The 27,345-nt window shown below is 36.0% G+C and overlaps 2 protein-coding genes across 2 annotated transcripts; both read left to right on the forward strand.

The window, feature by feature from the left end:
- The first annotated feature begins 1,920 nt into the window (after positions 1 to 1,920).
- On the forward strand, positions 1,921 to 17,596 carry LOC103971960 (probable histone-arginine methyltransferase CARM1). Its single transcript, XM_009386130.3, has 15 exons — positions 1,921 to 2,338; positions 2,448 to 2,516; positions 3,381 to 3,489; positions 6,188 to 6,331; positions 6,512 to 6,615; positions 6,690 to 6,788; positions 6,898 to 6,967; positions 7,827 to 7,923; positions 9,073 to 9,127; positions 13,139 to 13,222; positions 14,774 to 14,851; positions 15,138 to 15,241; positions 16,781 to 16,953; positions 17,050 to 17,204; positions 17,319 to 17,596. Exons 1-15 carry the CDS (start codon positions 2,135 to 2,137, stop codon positions 17,400 to 17,402), a joined length of 1,629 nt encoding a protein of 542 aa, XP_009384405.2. The 5' UTR covers positions 1,921 to 2,134; the 3' UTR covers positions 17,403 to 17,596.
- Positions 17,597 to 18,604: 1,008 nt separating this feature from the next.
- LOC103971961 (uncharacterized) lies at positions 18,605 to 23,698 on the forward strand. Its single transcript, XM_009386131.3, has 7 exons — positions 18,605 to 18,953; positions 19,594 to 19,712; positions 19,793 to 19,858; positions 20,745 to 20,942; positions 21,689 to 21,807; positions 22,600 to 22,705; positions 22,882 to 23,698. The coding sequence occupies exons 1-7, from the start codon at positions 18,710 to 18,712 to the stop codon at positions 23,479 to 23,481; spliced, it is 1,452 nt and encodes a 483-aa protein (XP_009384406.2). The 5' UTR covers positions 18,605 to 18,709; the 3' UTR covers positions 23,482 to 23,698.
- Positions 23,699 to 27,345: the final 3,647 nt, after the last annotated feature.

Below are 27,345 nucleotides of genomic sequence, written 5' to 3' on the forward strand. Positions count from 1 at the left end.
GAGAGAAAAGATAGAGCACCTCAACTTATATATCTAATATAATGCTTTTTAAAGACTTGAGCTGTCAACTAACAACCTTACCTCTATGGCTTCTTCACCGACGTGATTCACTGGTGACTTTATCTTGCCTCTCAAGATCATAAACATGCACGTCACATTCAAATACAAGTCTTGCTCCAAAATAATATTTGCTAAATTCATGCTGATTGACCTTCATGCCAAAGGAGGGTTGGGTTTACATCAACATGGATTAATCTATTACCAATGAGGGTTCATTGGCGAGGAGCAACCCCTTGCTACGGGACAAAGGTAGTCAATTCTTGGCATGGGTTAGGCGCCTCTCGATTCTATCGGTGTTCGCCAAATACACAGAGTCAGTGAACCAATTAAAGAGGTATAAGCTTAATGTATCAGATAAACTAGGTACACACTTTGGGTCCCTCTTGCGAGCCAAAGCCCTTAAAACACACCTTGAGAGGGTGACAAATGATAGAAAGAACATCTTTAGTCAATCGTCACTTGACACGTGATCTCCACGTAGTGTCTAGGGTAAAAGAAGAAGACAATGACTATCCTCTATCAATCTGCTCACGTGGACAAAGGTATAAGATATACAATTATATGTTGAGACTAGATATTTTTTGTTGTTGATCTAAATTAGTTACATAAATGGTTGTCGATCAAAATCATAAATTCAATCCAAATTGATTTACATGAGTTGTTGTGCTTTAGATTTTTTTTTTATCGGAAGGGATTGGATGTTCATTCAATACTACTCTTTAATGATAAATCTTTCACATCATTTGGTGTCACCAACAAAAATTAGTTTTATGACAACTTTTATATTACCTAAACGAGCGAGAGAATGAATAAATATGAGTAGAAAAAAAGGTTTTAGGTTTCCGGAAGCAATCCATATGGGCTCTTATTCATAAATAGAAAATGGTTAGAAGAATATTTCTTGAACGAATAATATTTCAAATAATGCTTTCTCTCGAGCTTATCAGAGTATTGATTGTTGGTGTAAAGTATTGCTAGTCTTATAACTATATATATATATATATATATATATATATATATATATATATATATATATATATATATATATATATATATATATATATTCGATGATCACACAAGACTCTTAATATTTTTTATCATTTTAATCATCCAATTTTTATTTTATAAATAATATTTCAATTAATCTCTTCATCTTATTAAATAGTTGATACTTGAAGCTTCTACTTAAAAGAATATCTTATCGATCCAATTTAACTATATTATCCTATCGATTCTTATAATTATTTAAATTTTATCTTATATATTTAGCTATATTTCTACTCGATCTAAACCTTTAGTTTTTAAAAATTATTTATTTTTACTTAAACTCTCATCACTTAAGATAATATCATTAATAAATAATAAATATCAAGGAGATATATCGTGACTACTAAACTCATCTATTATCAATGTAAAAAGATAGACTTATTGTAAATCTTTAATATAATCATATTCTAATAGAAAAACATCATTATATATTTCTATGATAATATCAATATAATTATAAAATATATTTCTATATAAATATAAATAAATAAATAAATAAAAATAAAAATAAAAATACCATTTTCAAAAAAATTAAATAACATTTTACTTTTTGTAGCTTTTATAATTATAATATTGAGTTATTGTAGCATTCATATATTTTATGATTCGAATTAGATAATGTTAACGATAAGACTTATGTGATGGATGTTAATCATATATATATATGTTCTGTTATTGGACTTTAATATATTTATTTGCATGTATAATTGAAATTAATTAGAGATGGAACCATCGAACATTTTGAGTTGAGAAATCTATACAACATAGCAAATAAATATGGACAAGTAAATCTATAAGACGCCCCAAAGTGGGCAGGCGAGAGCGAGAGCACGTCGATTAATAGACACCCCCCTCTTCGAAGAGAGCGACCGCTCGACCTTGGCGGCTGCGCGCACTCGTCCTCTGCTGCGCTGCTTTCGCCCTTTTCCTTACCCCCCCTACCAAAACCCTAATCTCTGATCCGCCCTTCCACTTCGACCCCTAGCCCTAAGCGCGGGAGGGAGGTGACGGGGCTGAGAGGCGGGCAATGGAGGCTCCTCTAGGGCAGAAGCAACGGCCGCACGAGTTCCCCTCCATCACCCTCTCCCACCTCTCCTCCCCTGCTCCCTCCTCCGCCTCCGCCTCCGCCTCCGCCTCCTTCGCCGAGGATAACTCCGGCTGTCCTCGGCTGCGGATCCACCAGCTGAGCTCGCCCGACCCCGTTTTCGACCTCGATCTCCAGAATATTCAGGTTTTTCTGCTCTTTCCCCTTCTCGTTTCCTATCCTTGGCGCAAGCTGTCGCTTCGGAGGATATGTTGTCTGGATCGTTCTTTTTTTCTATGGTTGGTTCTTTCTTCAGATATTCAAGTTAGGCCCTCTGGAGTTGCTATGCGCGAGCGAGGAAACGGGAGGCGACGATTCTGAAGAGGTATTGCTACTTTACTCCAAGCTCCCACTTGAATGAACGATATATGATTTTAAAAGCTTTAAGCGCAGAATGCTTCCGATTGTTTTCGAGGTTTTATCATGATTTCTTTACATCTGTGCCCAGTTCAGTCGAATGTTACCTTTTTTCACTTAACGAGTTTATTGCTCTCATGTTAGTTATGGTGTATCTCATACCAACAGAAGAATCTATGAAACTTAAACGTGTTTCCTTTTCAGCAGAAGTTGGCATGTTTTTATCATAATTTCTATACAGCTATGCCCGGTTCAGTCAGTTGTTTCTTTTTCTACTTAACGAGTTTAAAGTTATGGTGTGGATCATAAGAACAGAAGCATATATAAACTCTATGTGTTTCGAAAAGTGAACAATTTGATTTAGATTAGTATGCAATTCGATCATCACAGAGGTTTTTAAAACATTGCATCCTTGTGCCATCTTTTCTGAGAGTGTTGCTCCATTTCCTGTCCATGTGAAAAAAGAACTATTGCATAGTTCCTTGGACTTACCTTTAGTATCTGTCAATACTATAAAGTTATCCATCTGGTGATCATGAAATGTGCTGTTATGTTCTTTTAATTAAATTGATGTCTTCTATTAGTGTGAATTTAAAATTTTTAAAAGCTTATTGTGGAAATATAAAGTGAAGTACTTGTTCCCAAAATATTTTGCATCTGTTTTACACTGCAATGCTCATGGGCTGTTCATTTATTGTCAATTCTCTATATGCTTTTCCTGACAGTGTTACTGATCGTACCCGCGTTGTTTCCAACTAGTTTGTTTAAGTTTTCCCTGGATCAGAACCAAATCCAAAACTACATTAATTTTCTCTGGATTTCTATGAAACAGAAATCATTTTCAAGAGCTTTTAAAATTGGCTTCGGAACAAAGGTTGAATGCAAATCTTTTTATTCAGCCTGCGAGCAGTGGAAACTTGGGGTGGTTGGTGCAAGAACTGGTATGACTTATTCAAATTTGCTTCCATTATGATATAATTTCCTGTATCTTTTGTTTTGAGTAACGGAAATTGCATATATCTTTAGATTTTAGTTCTTTTGAGTAAAATTTTATGTGCAAAGAAAATAGTCAAAGTATAGTTTGGAAGTTGCAAGTCAAATATTTTTATGCATTTTGATTGCACTATGGCACTTACAAATTTTATCTTCGGGGATATGATCTTTAAAATTCATGCAGCAAGGATGAAATAAATTATCATTTTTTATGGCTCAATGCCATTGAAAAGGTTATAAAAGAGGCTTTTGTTTGGTATTGCAAAGGTAATTTCTATGAATTTATATCTTGCTTTGGCAAAGGGAACTAAGTGGGGAATCATAAAGTTGCTATAAGTCTGCCCAGACTTGCCATTTACATAGCAACATACTCCATTTACGGTTGTCGGCATAAGGAACCTTTCACAAATCTTTGTACTATTGGGCTGGATACTAGACCTTACATGGTTTGGCTTCTTTTTTTTTTTTTGGGTCTCGAAGTTGACAATTCTCTTTGTTGATGAGCAGCGATTTTAAAAGGCGCTCGGGCGCTCGCCTAATCTCCCAGGCGGCACTCTTCAAACAGGCGCCGCCTGGGCGCTGGCTTGAGCCTAGGCGCTGGGCGCTTCGGGCGAGCGCCCGGGTTAAGCAAGGCGACCGAACCAGGATTTTAGGTCTGGTTTGGTCCTGGTTCGGTCTATGACGATTAGTTGGTTCAATCGAACCAACTAAAACTGATATAAGTGACAACCGAACCCTAACCCTCGCCGCTGTCGATCCCGATCCCGCTGCTCGTAAACGCTGTCGTTGCTCGTAAACACTGTTGTTGTCGCCGCTCACCGCTGCCGCTCGCTGCTGTCGTCGCTCGTCGCTGCCGCTTTCTCTTTTCTTAGTCGGCAAGCTCAGCACCCCTTTACACTTCCTTTTAACAGTATACATATACTCTATACTGTTAATATTATTAAGTTTATTTGAAATGATTAATTTTTAATATTGTTAATAGATTAATAATATATTATTTTAATTTTAATACTGTTAATTTTTATTTATTTGAAACTTTTTGTTAATGTGACATTGTGATTTTGTATTTTAGATTTTCTTAATTTAATAGCATATTTTTATTTAAAATTTTAAATAATTATATTTATTAATTATATTATATATTTTTATATTTTAACGCCTCGCTTCGCTCGGGCGAGCGCTTGGGCGAGCGCCTAGCGCCTCGGGCGTTTTTGGACCTTGGCGCCTTTTAGCGCCTAGCGCTTTTTAAATCACTATTGATGAGACTGTTAGACCACTAAGAATACTTGCTCACTGGCTTAATGTTCTTATATCATTTTAACCTCTGATGAGGATCTTGATCTACAATCTTCCATCAATTCGGTGGTGTTGTTGAGCACTATTCATTGGAATAAGTGGGTGATCTTCGATCAAATTTACAAGAAGAGCTGATGCTCTACATTTGAAACATGGAATACGACATGAATGCATGCATATGGTGGAAGTCCTTGGCACTAACTAGCATGTCTAATGCATTCTAACACAAAAAGATATCTAAAACTGGGGAAAATTCATTGCTGCTTGCAGAATTTATGTGAGGCAATCGGAGAAACATCGAATGTGGAACTATAAATTGTGTCTCATTGTGCCTATAGTCATAATTCCACTTCATTCTGTTTCCCCTATTCGTGAGGGTCTTCGACTGCTTGTAATGCTCAAGTTGCTTCATATTCAACTCATCTACTATCACCACACTAAGAATATAAGTCAGTAGCAAAGGCAGTCTGAAGTGAACACAAACAGACCTAGGTTCTCATGGCATTGATGCACAATGGGTGTTGCAGTGAGAGAGACATCAATAAATGTTCTTGCCATCTTATACTGATAAAAACTTGAGGTAAGGCTCTCATAGGTCTTCAAATTATCTTCATTGCCAACAATCAATGAGTATATGATCCAACCCTTGTAATTAAACGGTGGTCAACTAGAGTGATGAGGTAGAGAATGGGGTCTTTTTTTTGCTGTTATTGTAACTTCATAATCCCAGGATCTGTGTTGTGGGATCCTGCCAAGTAATGTATAAAGGAAACACAGGACTCTACCAAGAACACTTGATGGCACATTTGTAGTTTTATCCCAACAATTTGAGACTCACTTGTGTTCTGCTATTTAGCACTCATCACTTTGTTGGTACATAAGAAAATGCACAAATAGGTTCCTGCTCACTAATCTGCAGCACCTGGAGATTGACCCTAGTTCAATTATTTGAACTTCAACTGTAATGTAGGGTGTTTTCTGGGTTTGGTTTTGAGTTTTTTTTCCAAATAGGGTATAATTTACAAGCAACAACAAAAAAATGCCCTTTACTAAAAACTATTTTGTATATTGCTTTCCTACAATATGCGGGTTTGCTTTGAACTTTTTATTCTATAAACAATATAAAAATGAAGCCAATGCTTAATCTGGCATTGATCTGATGTTTTTATGTTGAAATTCTTTTGGAGTTCATTTTTAAGAATATGCCGTATCATCTTGTTATTCACATGCTATACAATCTTGTTATCCTATTCTAATGGTTCAGTTATTTAAGTATGACAAAACAATTTTCTATAGTTTTGACTAAGCAAGTCATAGTTATGATTGTGATTGTTTTTGTATCTTTTTCAGGTGAACCTTTGGCAAATGGAAGATTAACAGTTCCTAAAAGCAAATTTGATAACAAAATAGATACCACTTCTGCGAAAATGTATTTCCATTATTATGGACAGCTGCTACATCAGCAAAATATGCTACAGGACTATGTGAGAACAGGTCTGTGCTATATGAATATCATCAGTTGTCATCTGTTGGTCATTTGGGTTTAGGAATTAGGAAGTTATGATTTAAACAAACTAGATCAACTGATCACCCTTCTACCTTTAATTTGCCCATTAATGACCAGTATCATGAGATCTTATATTTGTATTCTTATATTTTGTCTTTATATTTTAGGAACATATTATGCTGCAGTGATTGAGAACCGCGTAGACTTCCATGGTCGTGTTGTGGTTGATGTTGGTGCTGGTAGTGGCATTCTTTCATTATTTGCTGCCCAGGTGTGCTTAAATATTAGGGTGAAACTGTTCAAATTGTTTGACAACAAAATATTTAGCTTCTTTTGAATATTCAGGCTGGTGCCAAACATGTCTACGCTGTAGAGGCATCTGAAATGGCAGAATATGCACGTAGGCTTGTTACTGGAAATCCGTCACTCGGACAGCGGATAACGGTTTGATTTCACTTAGAGTTAATCACTGAAGTTTACATGTGGGTCTTCCCTTTGGTAACTAAATTTAGAACTCTCCTTACTTTGTGGCCTTTCCATCAATGATGATTAGGTTATTAAAGGTAAAATTGAGGAAGTGGAGCTTCCTGAGAAAGCAGATATTCTTATATCTGAGCCAATGGGTTAGTGCTTTTCACTTGATGCAAATGTTGTGATCACCTTTGTATTTTTCTCTACTTTGTTGCCATTTGTATGGATCCTTCGTTGGCTAAGCTTTGACTCCAAATTTGAAGTGATTAAGAACTCCTGCAAGTGAAAAAGAACCCTATAATCTAGTGCTGAATTTAGGCAGTTTGATATTTAACACTGTATACGGTGTGTGATAAATTTAGCATTTGGTTGTTGTGAAGAGCTTACTGGTTCTTGCTCGTTACATGTATTCTTTACTTTTTGTTGAATGCAAATACTTATGGAGTAAATTTTTAGTTTCTCTCTGAAAGAACGGGTAATCTCTTGCAGTAGCTATCTAATTGGCACGTACTTTTGGTTAGTATTTTTCCTCATTCCAATTATGGTGCATACCTACTGATCTGGTCTGTTGGTTGCTATTTACATTACACTGTAAGTTAGCACTTAACTCTGACTTTAACCATCTTGACATTTATAACCATGTTATTGAGACATTGTCATTCTTCCATGTCAGTTTAGTGATTGTTTACTATACCCTTTTGGATAGTTACCGTTTGATGTTTTTTAAATTTCTTTACTATTCTGCAAAACCAATTAACTCACTACTTAATAGCTATTTGTTTTGTACTTTATAAAGTTAGCTACGTATGCTTTGGAATTTCCAGATTGATGAAACTAGAGTGTCATATAATTTGATAAATATTTTGCTTTCCCCATGATTGCGTGCTCTCTCTTCTTGATTATTATTGCTTTATTTGCTTCAGGTTTGATGTTAATACAAGTTCAGTTGGAACTTTGGGGCAATTACCTTTATTGTTGGTTCATCTTATCATTGTTGTACATTATTTTCAGGAACCCTGTTGGTCAATGAAAGAATGTTAGAGACATATGTGATTGCAAGGGATCGGTTCCTTATCCCTGATGGAAAAATGTTTCCGTCTCTAGGAAGGTACTTAGAACTGTTCATAATTCCTACCCTTTTGCGAGGAACGTAATTTGTTTGAGATGCACTTATGCACATGACGCTAACTTACATATATATATTTTACATTTGTTCTAGTGCTCTTTGCTCCACATTGTTAGTTTTTAATTCATTTATCAATCTGTACTTTAGTGATTATAGGGCTTTCTTCTGCCTGATTGTCATATGATGAAAACTTCTTGAAATGAAATGACAATGTGCATCATGGTCCACAGGTTAAGGATTATCAGGGATTGGCCATGTTATGATATTCTGAAGCATTGTATATATATTATGCAAATAAACTCTGTTACAATGGAGAAAGTAATGAGATTTGATTTCTAAATCTCATGAAAGTAATAGAAAATATATTTTCATGTGAAAGTTTTAGAAGTTTCTTCAAACCTATAAAATTTTATTTTGAACCTTGAATGATTATTTTCTGAAGATAAGTATTTTTTAGGATTGCTTAACATCAAAATTTCATTAGAATTTTGTAAATGAATTCCAAGCATTTCAAAACTTGGCATATGTATGTATATATATATATATATATATATATATATATATATATATATATATATATATATATATATATAGTTTCTTTATCTTTCCTAGTTTTAAATTGATAATTTCAACTCATTTTGATTCTTTAATCCGAAACCGCTTGATCATCTACCATCAGCTGATCCTGACTCTGATTCTGTGAATTATGTTCAGGATTAACTAAGGCTTTCTGAAGGAACAAGATACAATCTTTCATATATTTATTTATATTTTTTATGTTAATTATTTTACTTCCTTTCCTTTATTTACTACAATGAATAATAGAAAAATTAATAGCTATCATTGTCCTTTAGCTTGTTAATTGGTATAATATAGGTTGACCATCTGACCAGATTAGTGCTTAAACTCCTATCGTCCTTAAACACCTGACCATCTTTATTGAACTTGTCTGTGGTTTCCGGATCTGTATTTGATTAGAGATCTATATCTTTGTATTTCTCTTAGAAATTCTTTGAAGTTTATATTCAGTCAAGGAAATGGATATGTGATCTTGTATTTTGTTTGTTCTATAATTTTCTGTTTCTGTATAATTATCAACTGACTACTGACCTTGATTTATTAATTCTTCAGGATACATATGGCACCATTTAGTGATGAATATCTCTATGTGGAAATTGCAAATAAGGTACTTGTTGGAGATTGCAAATAAGTATCATTAACTGTATCATGTTTTTTTTTTTTTTTTTTTTAATGATTCTGCTGACCCAAAACTACTACTAAATTTTGTTTGTGAATTGCACTGGTTAGAGTGTTCTTTCTGGTGTGGCATGGTTTACTTGGTAAATGAATTTGAATTCTTTCATAAGTTTTTGTTTTAAGCAATTTTTAAATTTGTTTTGCTTAGAAGTGCTGACATGGATTTGACTTTCAACTGCTTGTAAACGAATATTCTTTTTGTTGTTCATAACTTCTTGAGACATCCTTGCAGTCATCTGCATGTTGGTGCTTTTTAAAGATCTTGTGATGTTTGAAGTTGTAGAAAGTGTTGTTCAAGTAATGGGGACAAACTAACTATGATGGTAAGGAAGGCCGATGGATGAAATGTAGGTATGGGTCTTGTGTATAAGCACACTCTCAATTTGTGTGATGCACTAGTGTCCAATACAATAGAACTAAATCCTTACTATGAGCAGTATGAAGCTTTGCACTTAGTGACGTGCAACTCCTGTGAAAAGATGAGGAGGCTAGTATCTTGAGTCCTCAGACATTAAGCTTTGTTCCAGTGTTAGTTTTTAGTATAATCCAGCGATCTTTAATCTTTGAACCTATAAAGTGTGCTTGTGGCTGCATTAAGCTTTGACATTAGAAGGAACATGGAAAGAAACTAAAAATGAGAATAAGCACTTGAGGCTGCGAATATGTCTAATTTGAAATATTTAAAGTGAAAAATGAAAATAATAAAAACGTAAGAGCCCTCGTATGGTTGTGAAACCTTTAGTTGTAAAAGAAGAAAAGGGTGAACAATGTATGTCTCAATTGATTTTGTAAATTTTTTTGGTCGTGATCAGTATAGGAGTTGAAGACGATGATGATCAATTGAAAAAAAAAAAAATAGTTCATCTATGAAGTATGAATAGATTGAGGGTGTATCTTTGACAGCAATCGATATATGCCTCTTTATTTATCATGAAAAATATTGTACAATAAGGCACTTGTCAAGTCTTATTTACCATATGTTTATATCATTACACAAATTAAACTTAACACTCTAAAATCCTAAACATGAAAGGTCCTTTAAACTTTTACAAAACTCATAAGTTCATATTTACCATCAACATTTTATTAGACACCAAGTGTACTTATACAATATAAACATATCATCCACTAAAGGTTTGCCCCAAAATCTTTTAGCTTTCCACTGCATCAGCCCAATTTAAATATTTTAGCGAGTGACAAACTATCTTGAAAAATTTATATAGCAACGGAGTGAGCATATAAAGCTCAACAAGCGATTAACATATCCATGACGAAAGAGGACTGTTTCAAATAAATAAGGTACCAAATACAAGACAGGAACACAAGAGTTCATAGAGAGATTCAACGAATGCAGAATTACAATCTCATTTCATTCGATGCATGTTTTGTTCATAATAAGGGAGTAAGGACTAATTGGAGCATATCAATGATGTAAGGAGTGTTTCAGAGCATATTAATGACGTATGAAATGTTTCAGAACATATCAATGATATATGAAACATTTCGGAGCATATCAATGGTGTATGTAATGTTTCGAAGCATCTCAATGGCAATGAAATGTTCATTTAACTTGGATATCAGGACTGTTAATTCAAAATTAGCAGTTCTAAGATCCATATGATGAAGTACCCTATTAAATATATGATATATGTTATACAAGAATCTGCCGTTGAATATAAAACAAACTAGATGTATGTTTGGACTCTCATAGAAATCAAGTCATGTTTCTGTCTCGATAGAGATTGTCAAGGCCAAAAGCATATCATAACATTTTCAGATTGGTAGTCATTACAAATCCGGGATATATCAGACATGCCTGGATCTGTAGAAGTTGTCAAGGTAAGAACCAAATCAAACGTGTGCATTTCCGTAGAGAATGTTGTCTGAGCAACATTGGTTGTGTGCCTGTATCAAATTTCAACTAGTTCAGGTGTGTGTCATCAGTTATATCACATTTTTAAGGGATAAGGGATATTATCCACTGACCAATGCTCCTTTTCAGATTATGTATAGGTACAGCAACAACATGCTTCATCTGTTCTGTAATTACTGAGAGGTCATTGCCCCAAATTGGAAACCATGGATTTTAGTTGGTCAAAAAGTGGGTAAATGGTAGAGCTTGTGTTGGATACATGAGTCGATTATGCATAGGATATGATGTGGGGGTTGCTTACACCTCAATTAGAGCCTAAACTAAGGCATGGCCACTTGAAACTCACCTGAGCAATGGATAGGATGGTACAAACATGATTCAACTTGTAATAGGGCTTTGGTTGGTCTGCTCAGATTGAACAACAAGTTGGAGTGATGGTGGTTGTTGCCTGCGATCATTGGCCTTTTTCTTTTCATTTTGCTACAGTTCATTTTTGCATCAATCTGAAGATGATTTGAGCTTAGTTCGAAGTACATATTATTCTTTTGAAGCAAGCCGATTACTTAAGCTCCATGCTTACATGTTCCCTTAAATTATTTTTTTCCTCCTCTGCCTCATCTTTGGTTTTGATATTTTTGTTTCATTGTATAATATTTAATCGTATTGGTGCTACTCCAATCAGGGATAATGACAAAGGGGGGCGCACACTCTCCCTGATTTTCTTTGAAATTATATCTTACTTTAGTATATACAATTTCTGCACCTCCCAAGTATTATTTTTTCCAAAAAGTTCCCATTGGACTTTTAGTTTGGAATTCCACATCATCTTTGTCAGTTATAGAGGTTTTTTCCATGTTCCTTGAGGTAGTCTAGGATTTGATTTCTCAATGCTTTCTATAGACATTTTCAATAAAGAAGTTAGAACATATCACAATTATAAGCATATGGTCTTGACCCTTTGAGCACCAACTATTTTCTAGTAAGTTATAGACCCTCAAGTAAACACAAGTGGCTATGAACAATGCATAGATGAGCTGTTGCCTGACCAGTTGGACTTTTGGTATTCAGGAGGTACATCCTTTCCCCGAGTTCCCAAGTTTTCAAGGAAAACTTCCATCAAGTATCTAAAGTCTTGAAAGTCCACCTATAAGTAGCAACACTGCCAACTTATGAATGGATCTGTTATTTTGTAAAAAAAGACATTCATGGTAGTCATTAGTCACAAGTCATAGCATCTTGTACAACAAATTGCAGCCAATATTCTCATTCCAAGATTATCAAGGACAAATTGTTCAACTTAAATCCTCAATTGTCTTTTGACTTTGGTGTCTACAATTGAAAAACAGATATGGAATATAGTGAAATTGAATTAGTGTTGCATTTACTGTTCTATTGATTGTTGCATTTACTGAAAGGTGCCTTCTTATTTGCTGATATCCCTTTCTATTGATTGTTATTTTCTTACTTCTACTCTTTATCCTACTGACTGTCATATTTACTATGCATGATTAACTGAGTGCATGCATCATTCATTGATGGACATTATCACATCTTCCAGAAATTTTAGGCTTTTATGCAAATAACTTCTTTACCTTTTTTCCTTTATTCACTATTGGATAAGTTTTCATTTATCATTGATCTGTGGGGGCTTAAAGATAAGACTGATGAAAACACCATATAGGATTCGTACTGATAGGTTCAGGAGTGGTACTGTCTGGAACAGGCACCAAACAGGACAGTTTCTTTGTCTTGTTTTTTTTCAGTTTTTTTTCAGTTTTTTTTTTTTTGTGAAACTCAGTCCTGACATGAGAGTTTCAGTATGCCGGTATGGTACTGTTCGTAAGCTCCTTACCCTGATTGTGTAGTACTTGGTACATGAAATTACAAACGTCGATTGGAACTACTATTTTGTAAAATGCATCGTCTTTCTGTTACAATTTCTCTTGTATATTCAGTATTTCTCTATTTGGTTTGGGTAGTAATGACTGCTGATTTTCATCAGAAATGTCGGCATGCAATATGCATTACCCTGATATATACATAACATGCTTCACTTGTGTACTGTAGGCCCTATTTTGGCAGCAGCATAATTATTATGGTGTTGATCTTACTCCTTTATATGGTTCTGCTTTCCAGGGATATTTCTCTCAGGTTTATCTTGCTACTTCTGTGTAATTTTTTATGTTTCTATTGTATGCATATCTAGATTTTTTTCTTTCTTTCAAGATGAGCCATGTTATGAGTTTACTTACTGGGAAGAAAGCTTGACGTTAATTTGATGTTTCAGTAGAATGCTTACGATTTTTGTGGTCCTTGGTTTTAAATATTCTATATGTTTTCAGTCTAAGCATTTATTTTAGCTCATGCTATTTCTATTTTTAATCAATCAAACTTTTTTTTATTTGTTTGCTTGAACATAAGATTGACAATATATAGATTATAGGGTTGGGTAGCAGTATTTCTTTGTTGTTTGCACACGAGTACTTGGTAAGACAACAATCGTCTTATGCTGCTGCTGCATATTTTGGTCAATGGCAGCAACCTTGTTATTTGCTGCATGTTGTGAAAATTTGACTTGTCAAACTGGCATATTTCCCAAGTTGTGGAGATCATACCTGGAATAGTTGCTTGATTGCATCGAGTAGGATAATCATTCGTAATGCATCTAGAACAGTTTGGCTGGATAGATAGGCTTATGCAGTTTAACTTCTCACTGTTATAGTTACGCATCTGGGTGGCTTCCTTTGAGTTTGTGTTGTAAATATGTTCTAGTTGCTCTGAGAAATGTGCAATCCTTTGTTAAGTTTGAGCATAATTTATAACCTTTTTGTGGTAGTATCTTTTCTTTGTCATAGGCTAAATATGCTTAAATAAATATATTAATTTTAGACAATGTTTTTGCACTTGATATTTTTAATCTTGTGGTAGATTCTTTGTGTAGTTTAAGACATTCATTAAGCTGTCATAACCAAAGTAAAATTATCTGAAGTTGGATATTATAAAACATATTTTGTGGAACCAGGTAGCTTATTCAATTTTTAAAATCAATATTTAAGGGTTCTGATGCTTACCCTTGACTGTTAGTTGTCCTTCAGTGCTCATTCAGATAATTCTCCATCATTGTTGGTTTAGTTAATTGTCCTCCCGTGCTCCTGCTTTAAATATTGAAAATGGGCTGGGTAACCTGGTACTATGATAAGTAGGACAACATGTACAATAGTGATGCAGATGAGGTTTTCGAAAATATAGAAATAACTGTGGTCTTCTTTTCTCTAGATTTGATGAGCATCTGATATAACTAATGGATTACAGCTGTATTGTACATGTTGGCATCCTTCACTTTATTAATTATCTTGCTAATTGGTTCCGTTATCATCAAGCCACCCTAGACATGAGGCAGGAATACCGAGTCTAGGACTTGAGTGTTTTTTGGGTGGGATGCCAAATTCCTTTAATCTTTTGCCAGTAGCCACTTCTTTTTGACATGAACCTGAAGCATGATCAGTTCGCAATCATTATCGGTTTAGTTGATTTTGTTTGATTTGAGTTATGATACTGATTTTTTTGTACCACCATCTTTTGTTCAGCACATGATATATTGCTATTGGTGCTCTGTTTTGTTTTATGTCATGTATTATATAACTTTATGAATGTTTGAGGAATGCAACCTCTAATTACATTTATTTATTTATCATTAAACAGCCTGTGGTTGATGCATTTGATCCAAGGCTACTAGTTTCTCCACCTATAATCCACACGCTAGACTTTACTTCCATGAAGGTAAAAATTTTACTAGTGGATTAAGATTTATATTTATATTATTTGTACATCGTTACATTCATGTCTCTTATCGATTTAATAGTAGTTGGAGTTTGACATTATAAATTTATGTATTTCTGATATCATTTATCCTGTTGACAATGTGAACTTTGATGACTGACACGTTCTGGTGTGGCTTGCTGGATAACTGCTTTTATTTTTTTTAACTTTAACTATTATTATTTTCTTGAAATCTCAAGAAAAATAATTTTAGTTAACTTTTCATCCATGGCTCTTAATTGTTCAGGAGGAGGATCTCTATGAAATTGATATTCCTCTAAATTTTGTATCATCTGTGGGCACACGTGTGCATGGCCTGGCTTGCTGGTTTGATGTCTTATTTAATGGGAGGTAATTACATACGTGATTGTGTATTTTTTGTATCTATTTGTTCTTTTGAAACTTGTGTTGGCTGCCGAAGTTTTCCTCCTAACAATGGTATTATTTATCCTTTTTTTTTTTGCAAAGCTTGAATCTAGTTTTTGTTGCAGACATTACTTGTCCTTAGATGATGACACTTGTCATTGCATGGATACTAATGTTTCTCCTCCTAAGCTTAGATTTGCTGATGCTCATCTACTGGGTTATATCGTGTGCATTAGTCTGTGAATAGTTTGAATTATACTGGAACATTAATAAGTTTGTGTAGCCTGCAATCGTGGTATGTGGGCAGGTAAAGGGACAACCAAGAAAACCATACTTTGAAAGATTGACCAATTAAAATCACGATCAACTAGTTCCAATCAGGATTTGATTGATCCTCAGGTGAAAGGGTGAACTAAGAAAACCATAGTTTGCAAGATCGGCTGATTTAAATCAGGATCAACTAGTCTCAATCAGATTCTGGATGATCCTTGGATATAGTGTGTTTCTGCTGGATTCTGGCATTCATGTGCAAATATGGAGGAAAGAAGGGATAAATTGACTCACTAGATGGTGCTTCATTGGATGCCCCTGACAGCAAAAATTCATAATTGGAAACCTTTGTTCTATCATGCCTGTGACTTTTGCTTCTACCATCCTTGAGAGTAACGGTCAAATCTGCCATTGAGATGGCCAGGGGTTTCGCCAAAGACTTAATCTCTAATAGGATCAAATGGGAGCTCTTAGAAGTGTGTCCCCGATCTATTCCAAGAACAAATATCTTTATCAATTTTAATATAAATTATTTTTTTGATATAAATTTTTTAATTGTATATAACCTGTTTTAAGCTTTTGATAATATAACTTGGAACTTTTAGAGAGGTTTTAGCTGTACTTTTTTTAAAATTATTTTCTCCAGTTCTGAGCCTACTGATTTTAACAGTATATTCACTAGCTGATTCTGATTCTGATTTCAATTTTAATTTTGCGAACTGTGAACAAAACTTTTATTCGACAATAGAGAAAGGGTTTTACTGTTAGTTCAATTAAGGATTTTGGTTTAACTAAAGTTTAATGCCGGGAATAGATTCATATAGCTAACCCCAAATAGTGGTTTGTGGTTGGTCAATTTATATCTAATGTGAATATCTTGGGTCCAATGCTAACCCTTGGTGATTTGTGTATCCCCCTTCCGTTCTAACATATTTTAAGGCTCTAATATCTCATGTATCACTTCTGTAAACAACTTATAGATTCACCACATTGTTCTTTGGTCTCCTCGATAGCAAAATTTGATGAAAAACTATTTAGTGTGAATGATACAAATTGTGTTTTCAACTTGTATTATGCCTTTTTTATTGGTAAGTACTTGTATCATGCCTATATGCTCCAGCAGCATATTTTGAAAGCATTCTTAACATATATTTTAATTTATGCTAAAAGAGATCTTGTTTGAGTCATTCGTATGTAAGAACATCTCATATTGTTTTTGTGCACCCATATAAATGATATGAATACATTCTGCAGTTCTGTTCAAAGATGGCTTACCACAGCTCCAGGTGCTCCTACAACTCATTGGTATCAACTACGTTGTGTCCTTGCGCAACCAATATATGTCATGGCTGGGCAAGAGATAACTGGGCGGTTTCACCTCGTCTCTCACAGTGCACAGAGCTATACAATTTTCTTGACTATGTCAGGTTGGTCAATGTGTGTGGTTCTTGGCTGCTTGCTTGTGCCATCTTTGTAAACATGCCCTGAAAATGCTGATATGCTTTCCGCAATCTCTGAAAAAGCTAAAATGTGGGGAGCTGGTGCTGATCAAGGAGGAATACTGCAGACGTCTTCCTGCAAATTTGATCTTAAGGAACCCTACTATCGGTTGTCTCAACCACAACCATATGTGTTGCAGCAAGATCAGCAGTCAAACCAACAGCTTATGCAGTCACAGGTAAGAAAACATGATCTGCTTTACTGTTTATGAAGGGCAAAGTTTTGAGACAGTGATTGGATCAAATCAGTTGATCTTGTTAATCTTGACACTTGAAATTTTCTGATGGAACAGGAAATATCCCCAAGCATTCAGGATGGGACTGGTCCCAGCATAGCGGTGATACCATCACATATCCCCGAGTCATTGAATCAATAGAAACAAATGCAATTTTCTGCCGCCCAGGTTTGTAAACTAACATGCTTGGTACCAATCATTTGTTCCCCCAATACCCAACATACATCTGTAAATTTTATGAACTTGCTACTTTGGTACTCTCTGCGTCATGTTGCATTATGCTACAGTGTGCCTATGCAAATCGATTAATTTAATGTAATAATTTCAAGATCTAACGCATGCTCTGTAGTTTGGAATGATTCCAAGATCTGAAGGTGTTCTTGAATCCAGGTTATCTGAAGGTGCTCTGTAGTTTCAAATTTGGCTCACCTCATGTGTTGGTCTGCCCTAACCACACTGTTGTTATCATAACAACTGCCACTTGCTCTGTTTTAATCTTCAGTGAGAAGCAAGATCAAGATTGGAATGCTGATAAATCAGACTGTAAAACGGAATTATGAAATATGCTTTTATATATACATATATAAATGAGTGCTTGATATCTATATTAAGAAATAAATCAAATTAAGATTAAAAAAGGTTAATCCTGTGGCATAAAATGTCAGTTCGTACCTGACGTCATGTCCCGGACGAGCTTGGGCCATACCCGAGAAGGTGCCCCCGCGATCTCGTTATTTTCTCTCCGCTCTCGTCAATTATTCATGGGAAAGTGTATCCAAAATAAAGTAGATTTGATAACATCTTTTTTATTATTTATAATGTTTATTTTATTTTAAAAAAAATATTTTAAAGATTTTCATCTACAAATGGATATGAATATATTTTTTTCTTACTTTTTCGAAGAGTATAAAGTGACATTGGGTGATGTCAAACAATATCCTATCGAGAGACGTTCGTGGACTAACATTAACTAACATCATGAGAGCGTTGAGCGATGTCGATCGAGGAAGTAGCACCAAATGATGTTAGAGTAAAGTCTTCCTCTTCGTTCAACGATGAGTGATCGAATTGTGACATCGTACAACGAAGTAGTGTTGGTGCAATTAGGGTTTCGATAGATGAGATTAGGGGTTGAGGAAAAAAAAAGAATGAAAATTGAGATTGTGAATAGTAATTTTAGTTTTTATATTATTTTAGGAGATCGTTAATAGTACGAAAGTAATCGATAGGAAGGAATTATCAATACTAAGGAATTGTCAACAGCGAGAGGGGATGTTAGGTAGCAAGCTTCCAAAGAAAACCCGTGTTACGCTATATATATATATATATATATATATATATATATAGTCTCGCGGTTTGATCGAGACAAACCCTAGTGGACGGAACCCTGGTCTGATCCTCGCTTCGTCTGTTCGATTTAGATCATTTAGCGGTGGCAGCAGTGGTTGATGTTCCCGATGAGGGTGGGGGAGTGGCTCGAGCGCGGGGGAAGCCCCTGGCGGGATCAGGCTCGGGCGCTGCAGCTCCGCATCCGGGACCGTTTCCGGGTGGCGGTGGATCGCCGCCGCCGGTGGCACGTCGAGTCCGATTATTCTATGACCCTACAGCGGTGGTTCCGCCGCATCCTGAGCGTGTGGGCGGATCAATCCCCTGGTGCTCTCGCTTCGCCTGTGAGGTTCTACCGTAAGAAAGGTTGGTCTTTTGTCCTCCTTTTTGTTTATTCTACCTAGCAGGGATCTTGACTGGGATGATAATTTTGATTTTCTTAGTGGACTCAAATGTGATGGCACAGGGAGTTGTAGGTGATGACGAACTTGTTTTCTTAGTAAAAGGATAGCTTAGTAAATACTAGAAGCTTAGAATTCTAAGGCGACGTCTTAAGATGATGTAGGATAGAGTTAGAAATGTTTAGGATGTTGCTTGATTGTAAAGGTGTTTCTCCTCATTATGCTATTTTCATCAAACAGGGATATAAGCAAAGTGTTATTAGAAGTTGAGGAGAAATCTGGGCATGAAAAATTAGAGAAGATCAACATAAGGTATGGAGTACCCACATGATGATAGGTAAAGTGTGTCCAAACAAACACAAATAAAATCATAGCATAAAGGATGTATTTAATAGTTTTCGAATGTTTCATACTTTATAGTGAATAGTTTGTTTGATTTAGGGAGTCTGTTATGACACTTATAAAATTTGTCTTCCATCGAAGTTCAAGTTTATTGTGTACTGTATAAAGCTTCTCTCTATTTGTCAAGGTTTTCATGAAAAATGATTAGCAATTTAGCAATGTTGTGGGAACAGCTACTAAGATATTTTATCATGCAACTGCAGTTGACAAGGATGCTCATGTGAATGGTGACTCAACTTTTGTTTGTATGCTTCAAGCTTTGGCTGTTCCTTTTATCGGCAATGCTTGCTATGTTTTTATGCATGGCCTCAATGATGTCAAGGTATGGTTTAATTATATTTAAGCTTTTCTGAAATTTGGCAATCATATCAATTTATCTACATGTTCTTGTAACTGGTGCAGATATATGGTGCAGAAAAGTTACATCAGGCTCTAAAGCAAAGACCTGAAGGCAAGTCCCTTCTAACGGTAAGGAGCTAATTACGCAATTATGCCAAAAAATTCAGTCATTCTGGTTTCTTTCTTGAAATGTATTTTAAATGTTGAACTCTTGAGAGTTTGTATTGAACTGTTTGATTTTTTTGGCTTAGCTTTACAGAGTCTTGTCTGATTAACTGTGATTTTCCTGATGTAGCCTTCTCATATTGCACCTGGCTCTACATCATCTTTGCACTTGTTGGAACTTAAATCCAAATTCTTTCTGCTAAGATAACTTCTGTTCAAGTTCAAAAAGAAAAAGGGTGGGGTTCCCACTATTTGTTCTTGAAGCTATGGATTTCAGTGACAACATATAAATGATAGAGGATACAAAATATGTTAATTTTCAAGCTTCTTTCTGCCTGCACACAGTATTGCCTGAGTGCAATGAAAAATTGTCTAGTTTCAACAACTTGTGTGAAAGAAGAACATCCAAGACATGGTTGCTCGGAGTTGCATCATTATGCTCAGACTACATAAATCATTCACGGAGAACTTACTGGCTGGAGTTATTTTCATTTTAATTATTCTTGTTACCATCCTATAATGCCATTCTATGCAATATAATTTCTTTGCTGTGCGTGTGCCGATTCATGAAACTTGTTATCAGTGTCTTGCCAGAAGAGTCCATGCAGGTGTTCATGGAATGTCATGGCCAGCATGTTAAGACCTTTTACTAGTGAACTTGAAAGCCTTCATGAACAGTAATGCTTGTATTGGTTTGTGCCACAAAACTCATTATTTAATGGTGCAGACACTCTGATCGATTAGCTTAATCTGTTAGTTTTCTCAATTTGCTTTGCCTTTGGTGCTTGCATGCTAGTAATGAGGCACTATGTAATGCTTTGTCTTAAAAATATCATCTTTTGTCTTCCAGGTTAGCAATCATGTAGCAGCTGTGGATGACCCACTTGTGATTGCTTCTTTGCTTCCACCAAGTGTCATGTTGAATGCTCATGATTTAAGATGGACTCTTTGTGCAACTGATCGTTGTTTTAGGAATCCAATGCTCTCTGCATTCTTTCATTGTCTCAAAGTTCTACCTGTTTCACGTGGTGATGGTATCTATCAAAAGGTATCTTATCATTCTATTACTATATCATCGAATTGTTTGAACATGTATATGTTTAGTAATGCAAAAATATAGTTTTACTTTTTTATTTTACTCGAGTTAAGTTGAGTGCATTGCATTTGGGTTGAACGAACTATGAAGAACTCTCTTTCTCCCTTTGGAAGGGGCTATATGATTTGTGTACGTGTATGTGTCCATGTCTTTTACGGGGGCGTTGTTTGGCGACCTAGCATCAATAGTTAATCTGAGACTGGTAGACAAAAAAATTGGAAAAACAACCTGGATGCTTTATTTTAATGACATCCTAGTATTTCATTGGTACAAAAGTACAGTTTATGATTCATATTCTCAAGATGAAAAATCTAAAACTATACTAAGCAATGCACTATGAGAGATAAAATTTCATCAAGCATGTTTTTAAAAATAACTTGAGTTTCTATGGGTTTTCCTTCTTTCATGAACCCACCATTCCTTGCTTTAAAAAAAATATATCATGGGTTTTTTAGTAGCAGTGAGAAAGAATTTTTTTTTTCAGGTCCACGCCTCGTGCCTCTTATTGGATCTCATCTGCTATTTGTTGTCATACAAGTTTCTTAGATGTGTTGTATATCTAATCTAATATTTCAAAGTTGTGCCCCAATTGTCTTTGTCCCCTTGCCCTGTGCATTGTTTGATAGCCTTATCAGCTTTACGTTATCCATTTTGGCATCCATAAATTTTATATTTGTTTTGTGTTTATCTTTTTCTAGGGAATGGATACTGCTTTATCCAAGCTGAACAATGGTGGATGGGTTCATATATTTCCAGAAGGAAGTCGATCTAGAGATGGTGGAAGAACCATGGGTGATGCTAAGAGAGGAGTTGGGAGGTAAGATATAACATGCAAATGGATTGTATTTTCTTGATTTCGACATGTAACAAACTAACAATAGCTGGAATCAAATAGTAGTACGTATTATATTTATGCTAAATCATTTTATGTCATCCATGCTCATGGGATTTATATTTCTATTGAATTTCGGGCATGGGCAAGACAGTTCTGTTTCAAACAAGAGTAAATGGTTTTTGCCAACTCTTGGAGATTGCATAATGAAGGGCTGTCCAATGCATGAGGCTCCCATTATTTGGGTTGGGTTTTGCATTCAGCTTATTATCTGGAAGTAGATGGGTTATTTTCATGACATGAACTTGAGTGACCCAGGTTGGATTGGAGCAACAAAGCCCCTAAGATTGCAGAAATTAGTTATATATGTGCAATGGCTGATTTTTTAAGTGATCAATACTTCTTCAGTTTGTGCCCTTATGCACAAATTTGGCACATAGATGTGATATTGTTACCCTTTTATGCTCTGGAATTTTCGTTCCTTTTTCTTGTTGTGAAGGAACCTTTTTTGCTTATAAATGATTGTCAAGCTCATAGAACTTGCATGCGTATTCAATCAGCAACACAGCCTTGAAGCTAATGGAACTGGACATAAGCAGAAAAAAACTATTCCCAAGCAATTGATACCTCTGATTTTCTTCAATGACAATCTCAGCTTCATGTCTGATATGTCACTTCTTTTTGTGTTAGCATCCCCTTGTTTAATGGTTCCATTGATGTCGTGGTGGTGGTTGTTCTGGGTGGATATGGCCTTATTTAGATTTTCTATTTTTGCAGACTGGTGATAGATGCGGACACTGTACCTACTGTTATTCCCTTTGTCCACACTGGAATGCAAGAAATCATGCCTATAGGAACAAACTTTCCAAGGATTGGAAAGCAGGTAAGTAAACAGTTATGTCCTTTTTGTCAGCCCTTGCTGACAAACTTTGCTATATTTTGTTTTTCAACTATATATTTGATGCATAAAAACTGAGTCATATCTCTTCGTCTTTTAATAGTTATTTCTTGTATATGGCTTGCAACTCATTTGTAATCTCAAATTCGAGTTGCATGCAGGTTACAGTGCTTATAGGGGATCCAATTTTCTTGGATGATTTGCTCATTGATAAGGATGATCCCCAACATGTTTCCACTGGAATTTTATATGATGCTGTCACATCAAGGATTGGTCGTCAACTCCAAGAGCTGAAGGTCCAAGTAGATCGACTGGCACTGGAACAGCGATTGGAAGTCAGGGACTACTATTCTGTACATGATAGAGAACATGGATGTGGAATTTGGCAGCAGGTTGATTGGGAAGCATTTGGTATTGAAAACTACATGCTGGAGGAACGTTCACAGATAAGTAGTGGAGTAGCAGATGATCAGCCCATGCGAATACTTGACCGAGCCCACACAACAAATTCTCCTCGGGTTATTAGGATGGGGTTCTTTGATGAAGGTGGCATCATCTCCAGAATTCGTGGTTATATGAATCCGACTGAGCTAATGGGATTTGCTGCTAGAGGATTGTTTATAAATGGCAGGATAAGGGACGAGAGCCGTGAAATTGTTCGAGATGCGAGTCCACTGAAGGCCTGGAAACAATTTCTTGAAGGGAATATGTTCCAACAATGGAACGGGTTGCGATCCCGGTCAAGTTTATGTAGATTTTAACTGCAACAGTACATCAAGATCTGCCGAGGAGAGCAGTGTGGTGCCTGTGGCTAATCTTGAGATGTTGTTCTTATAAATTTTGATAAGTTCTTTATTCAGTTTGGCTGATTTTAGTCGTTTGAATGCCATGATGCTGATCCAAATAATATTGTTTGGGAAGAACAAGTGTATTTGGCTTTCAATTATCTTGAAAAATGCAACTTTATTTTATTTTTTATATTTTACCTGAAAACCCTTGGACTTTTTACCTTTGGATAATTGGTTTTTATCTCGAGTATTTTTTGTCATTTTGATAAAAATATCCTCAGCACTCTATCAGTCACCCTCAATCGTCGTCGTTGTCTTCGTCCATCGGTAGTGGTGTCGTTTCACCTTCGACCCTTGCTCCCATTACGAGCAAGGTCGTCCATCACCTCCTTTCTCTCTTTTCCTTCTCGTCTCTATTGAAGCGTCTTGTCCCTTTGATGTTTGTGACAAACACTACTTGGAATTATGTATCTTTTATTTCCAATCTCTCTCATGGCTTGTCTCTTTTTGACCATCTTGCAATCATGGATTGAGAGCTAGTGACAATCGATGGGTCTACCCTAAGATGTGGATCACCTCTAATGAGGTCCACATCTATCACCTCTAATGAGTTTCACATCTACGACTTTAAGAACTTTGTGTACCGTTGCAAGCTTGAATGCTTGATCCTCGATAGACCAAAGTTCTAGCAATGAGTGATATGTACCGATTCAATAAGAGATCTGGGTAGTACATCGATACACCTTCATGTATCAACTTGATATATATTATATCAATAGTTGATACATCGAATATGGACCAATAAAACGAATCTTCTTTGCATGCATGACATTGGATGTGACGATGGTGTATCATGTGGCTACTGACGAGTTGGAGGTCGACACAGCTCTACATGTGTCGACTAAAAGAGGACATAACGACACTTTTGAATGATAGAGGTGGTGGCAGAAGTGTTGGAGGAACACGATGGTGGCACCACTCTTGGTGGCATGATGCTGATGGGCTCTTGGTGGCATGATGCTGATGGGCTCGGAGAAGCACAGTGGGGGGAGGAGGGGGGAAAAGAGAGGAAGGATAGGATGATGGGGAGGAGACGATGGGCAAGTTGTGGGAGCATAGGGTGGAGGCAGTAGAGACGATCGGAGGCCAACTAGTGGAGGACGATAACATATTTTTGTTAAGGTGATAAAACCAATTAAGGGATGCCATAAGATAAAAGCCCCTTTTCACTAAATCTTCCTCACATATGTGTGTGTTTGATAATAGTATTATAAAAAGATATGATGCAAATATAATTCATAGTCAAAATAAAAAACCTTTTTTGTGATTTATAATTTGCCTTTTTTTCCTCTCACAGTATGATTTAATTAGCAAATATCAAATGTTGTGCACGCATCATTTATTAGCCGGTCTTATAACATGGCTAATGGGCCGTGCTAAGTAGGGTTGCCATAGCGGTTGGAGTCTCTTCGGACTGCTCGAGACGGGGGCAACGGAGGCGATAGCGGCGTACCGCGCCCTTCTGAGAGCGACGCGGAAGTACTTCCCTGGGGACAAGTTGAGGCAGGCGGAGGCGGCGGTGGTGATCCGGGAAAGGTTCGAGAAGAACCGAGGCGTGGCGGCCGAGGCGGATGTCGAGCTTCTGCTCGACGAGGCCTGCGAGGTCTTCGACTTCATGTCCCAAATGATCGAACAACTAGAGCTCATCCCCAATGGCGGTTACGGTAATGATTCCGACAAAGTTCCGAACTTTCTATTTTCTCTGTGATGGTAACCCTTGCAGTTGCAGTTTCCCTTGTTGCGAACATCTGATGACACTTAAATGTTATCACATGGTGCTTTGTTGATAGAAGAATATGATGATCAATTACTTGGCTTTTGATGGGACGCTGAAGAAGTTATTTCTATGAATTATTTCTTGCAAGAGTGATTTGGTTTCCTATGCATCAATTCTGTGGTTGGTCATTTGTGCTATAGATTTCCCCTTTAATCACCTAATTCTTCTTCTGCAGTTGTTAAACCTACGAAGTAACATGCTGGAGCAACGCTGGAGATTCCCTCAGAAGATGTTCTTTCTAAGTCTACCTAAGGAAGTTTTTGGCTGATTGCATCCTTCAAAGGTAATCGGCCATCGTTGTTTCAGGTTAAGCTTTAAATGAGTTGGTTTTTGTAATACTGTCTGTCCTGTGAAGATGTTCACATGGAGTTAAAAGAAAGCTATTGTCTTTTTTGTGTAATTCCGTTCTAACAGTTGGGTCACCTGTTCTTCGAGCTCCATTTATATGGCAGAAGGAAAATAGGACTATTAAGTTTTGTGATCTTTGTGTTTGGAGAATTAAAATTTTTATCCATGTTGATGTTCTTATCAACTTGTAGGGGGCTATGGTGATTTGTCTTGAATAAGAAGCCTGTCTTTAATAGCCAACCAGAGCATGAAAGCATGTTTAAGAGTCCTGCCAAACCAAACAACATTATGTGACCAAATTTAATTGTGCTCTCTAGTCTCTAATATGTAAGAGACCAGTTCTGTGCCGAAAAGATTTTTCAACATTAGGAATCCAGACTTCTCTGTCATATAATATTCAAACAACTGCTAGTCTGTTTTTCTTTAAGATGTGCTACCTACTCATTTTCATCCAAAGGTGGCCTCAAACTCATCAAGATTCAAAAGGCATATTTTGTTTGAAATTCTGCCCAGTCCTTTTGCTCTACCTCTGTGTTTTTGTTTGATTTTCAAGTTATCAGCTAAAAGACAAGTCGACATCCTAACAATCAACCTTCAGTTTCCCAGAATTTGACTTTGAAGCTTGCAACCTATCCTCTTCTTCGCTAATAAATAAGTGTTTAGATAAAATGTTATATATTTTAGCGTCTGAACATATTCTTTTGATTCAACAACCTCCAACTATTTCATTCTAATGCCATCAATACTATTTTAGAGACGCTGATAAAGGCAGATGAATCATCAGTCCTCTTTTGCTTCTTTCCCAACCATTTCAATCATATTCAGAACAGAAACCTTGGTACCATTTCCAGCAGTATTTGGTTTGCATCACACACTCATTCACAATATATTATTTACCCTCCATTCATGCATAGTTTCTTTGCTGCTTAATGTTGCAGATGATATTAGTATGACCAAAGAAATGTAGTAGCAGTGAGTATTTTATTGACATATAATTCATGGTAGATATCCAACAAAATTCTGAAGCTGTGTCAAAGATTTATATTGCTTAAGACAACTTGACCGAGTTCTGCAAATGGCGTATTATTGTCTCAATTTAACTTATTTAAATTTATACTTTCTAAGAATTGGATATTTAGTATATGAAAATGTCGGATTTGTAACAGTTAGAAATCACCGAGTACTTAGAATCTTATATAGCATCCTAAAGGATTTGAGTCATTTGATGCTCATAACTACTGGCCATAAGGTAGAATTTACTTTGTAAAATATATAAGACTGCATGTGGTAGTAACTTATTATGGAAAATTTTACTTGCTTAAATTGCAAGCAGTGAAAATCTTCTATATTAAATGGCATGTAGAAAGTAACTTGTTATGAGAAATTTTACTTGATTGAATCTCGAGCAATGAAAATCATCTGATTCAGTTGGTGTTGGCAGTGAGGAAACTCATCACACTTTAGTGATTCAGTCAAAACTTAAGAGGTTGGCATTTGATTTGAGAAAGTAAATTGATTCTATCAAAGGTGCTCTGACTTAAATTTACCTCTTGATAGATGTCTTGACACAGATCTGGGTTGATTGAGTTCTACAACCTGAGTTAACAATCTCATCTAGTGTAGACTGACCTTGTCAATCAGAAAGATATTTG

This window comes from Musa acuminata, chromosome BXJ2-11 (genome assembly GCF_036884655.1).
Source record: "Musa acuminata AAA Group cultivar baxijiao chromosome BXJ2-11, Cavendish_Baxijiao_AAA, whole genome shotgun sequence".
NCBI lineage: Eukaryota > Viridiplantae > Streptophyta > Magnoliopsida > Zingiberales > Musaceae > Musa > Musa acuminata.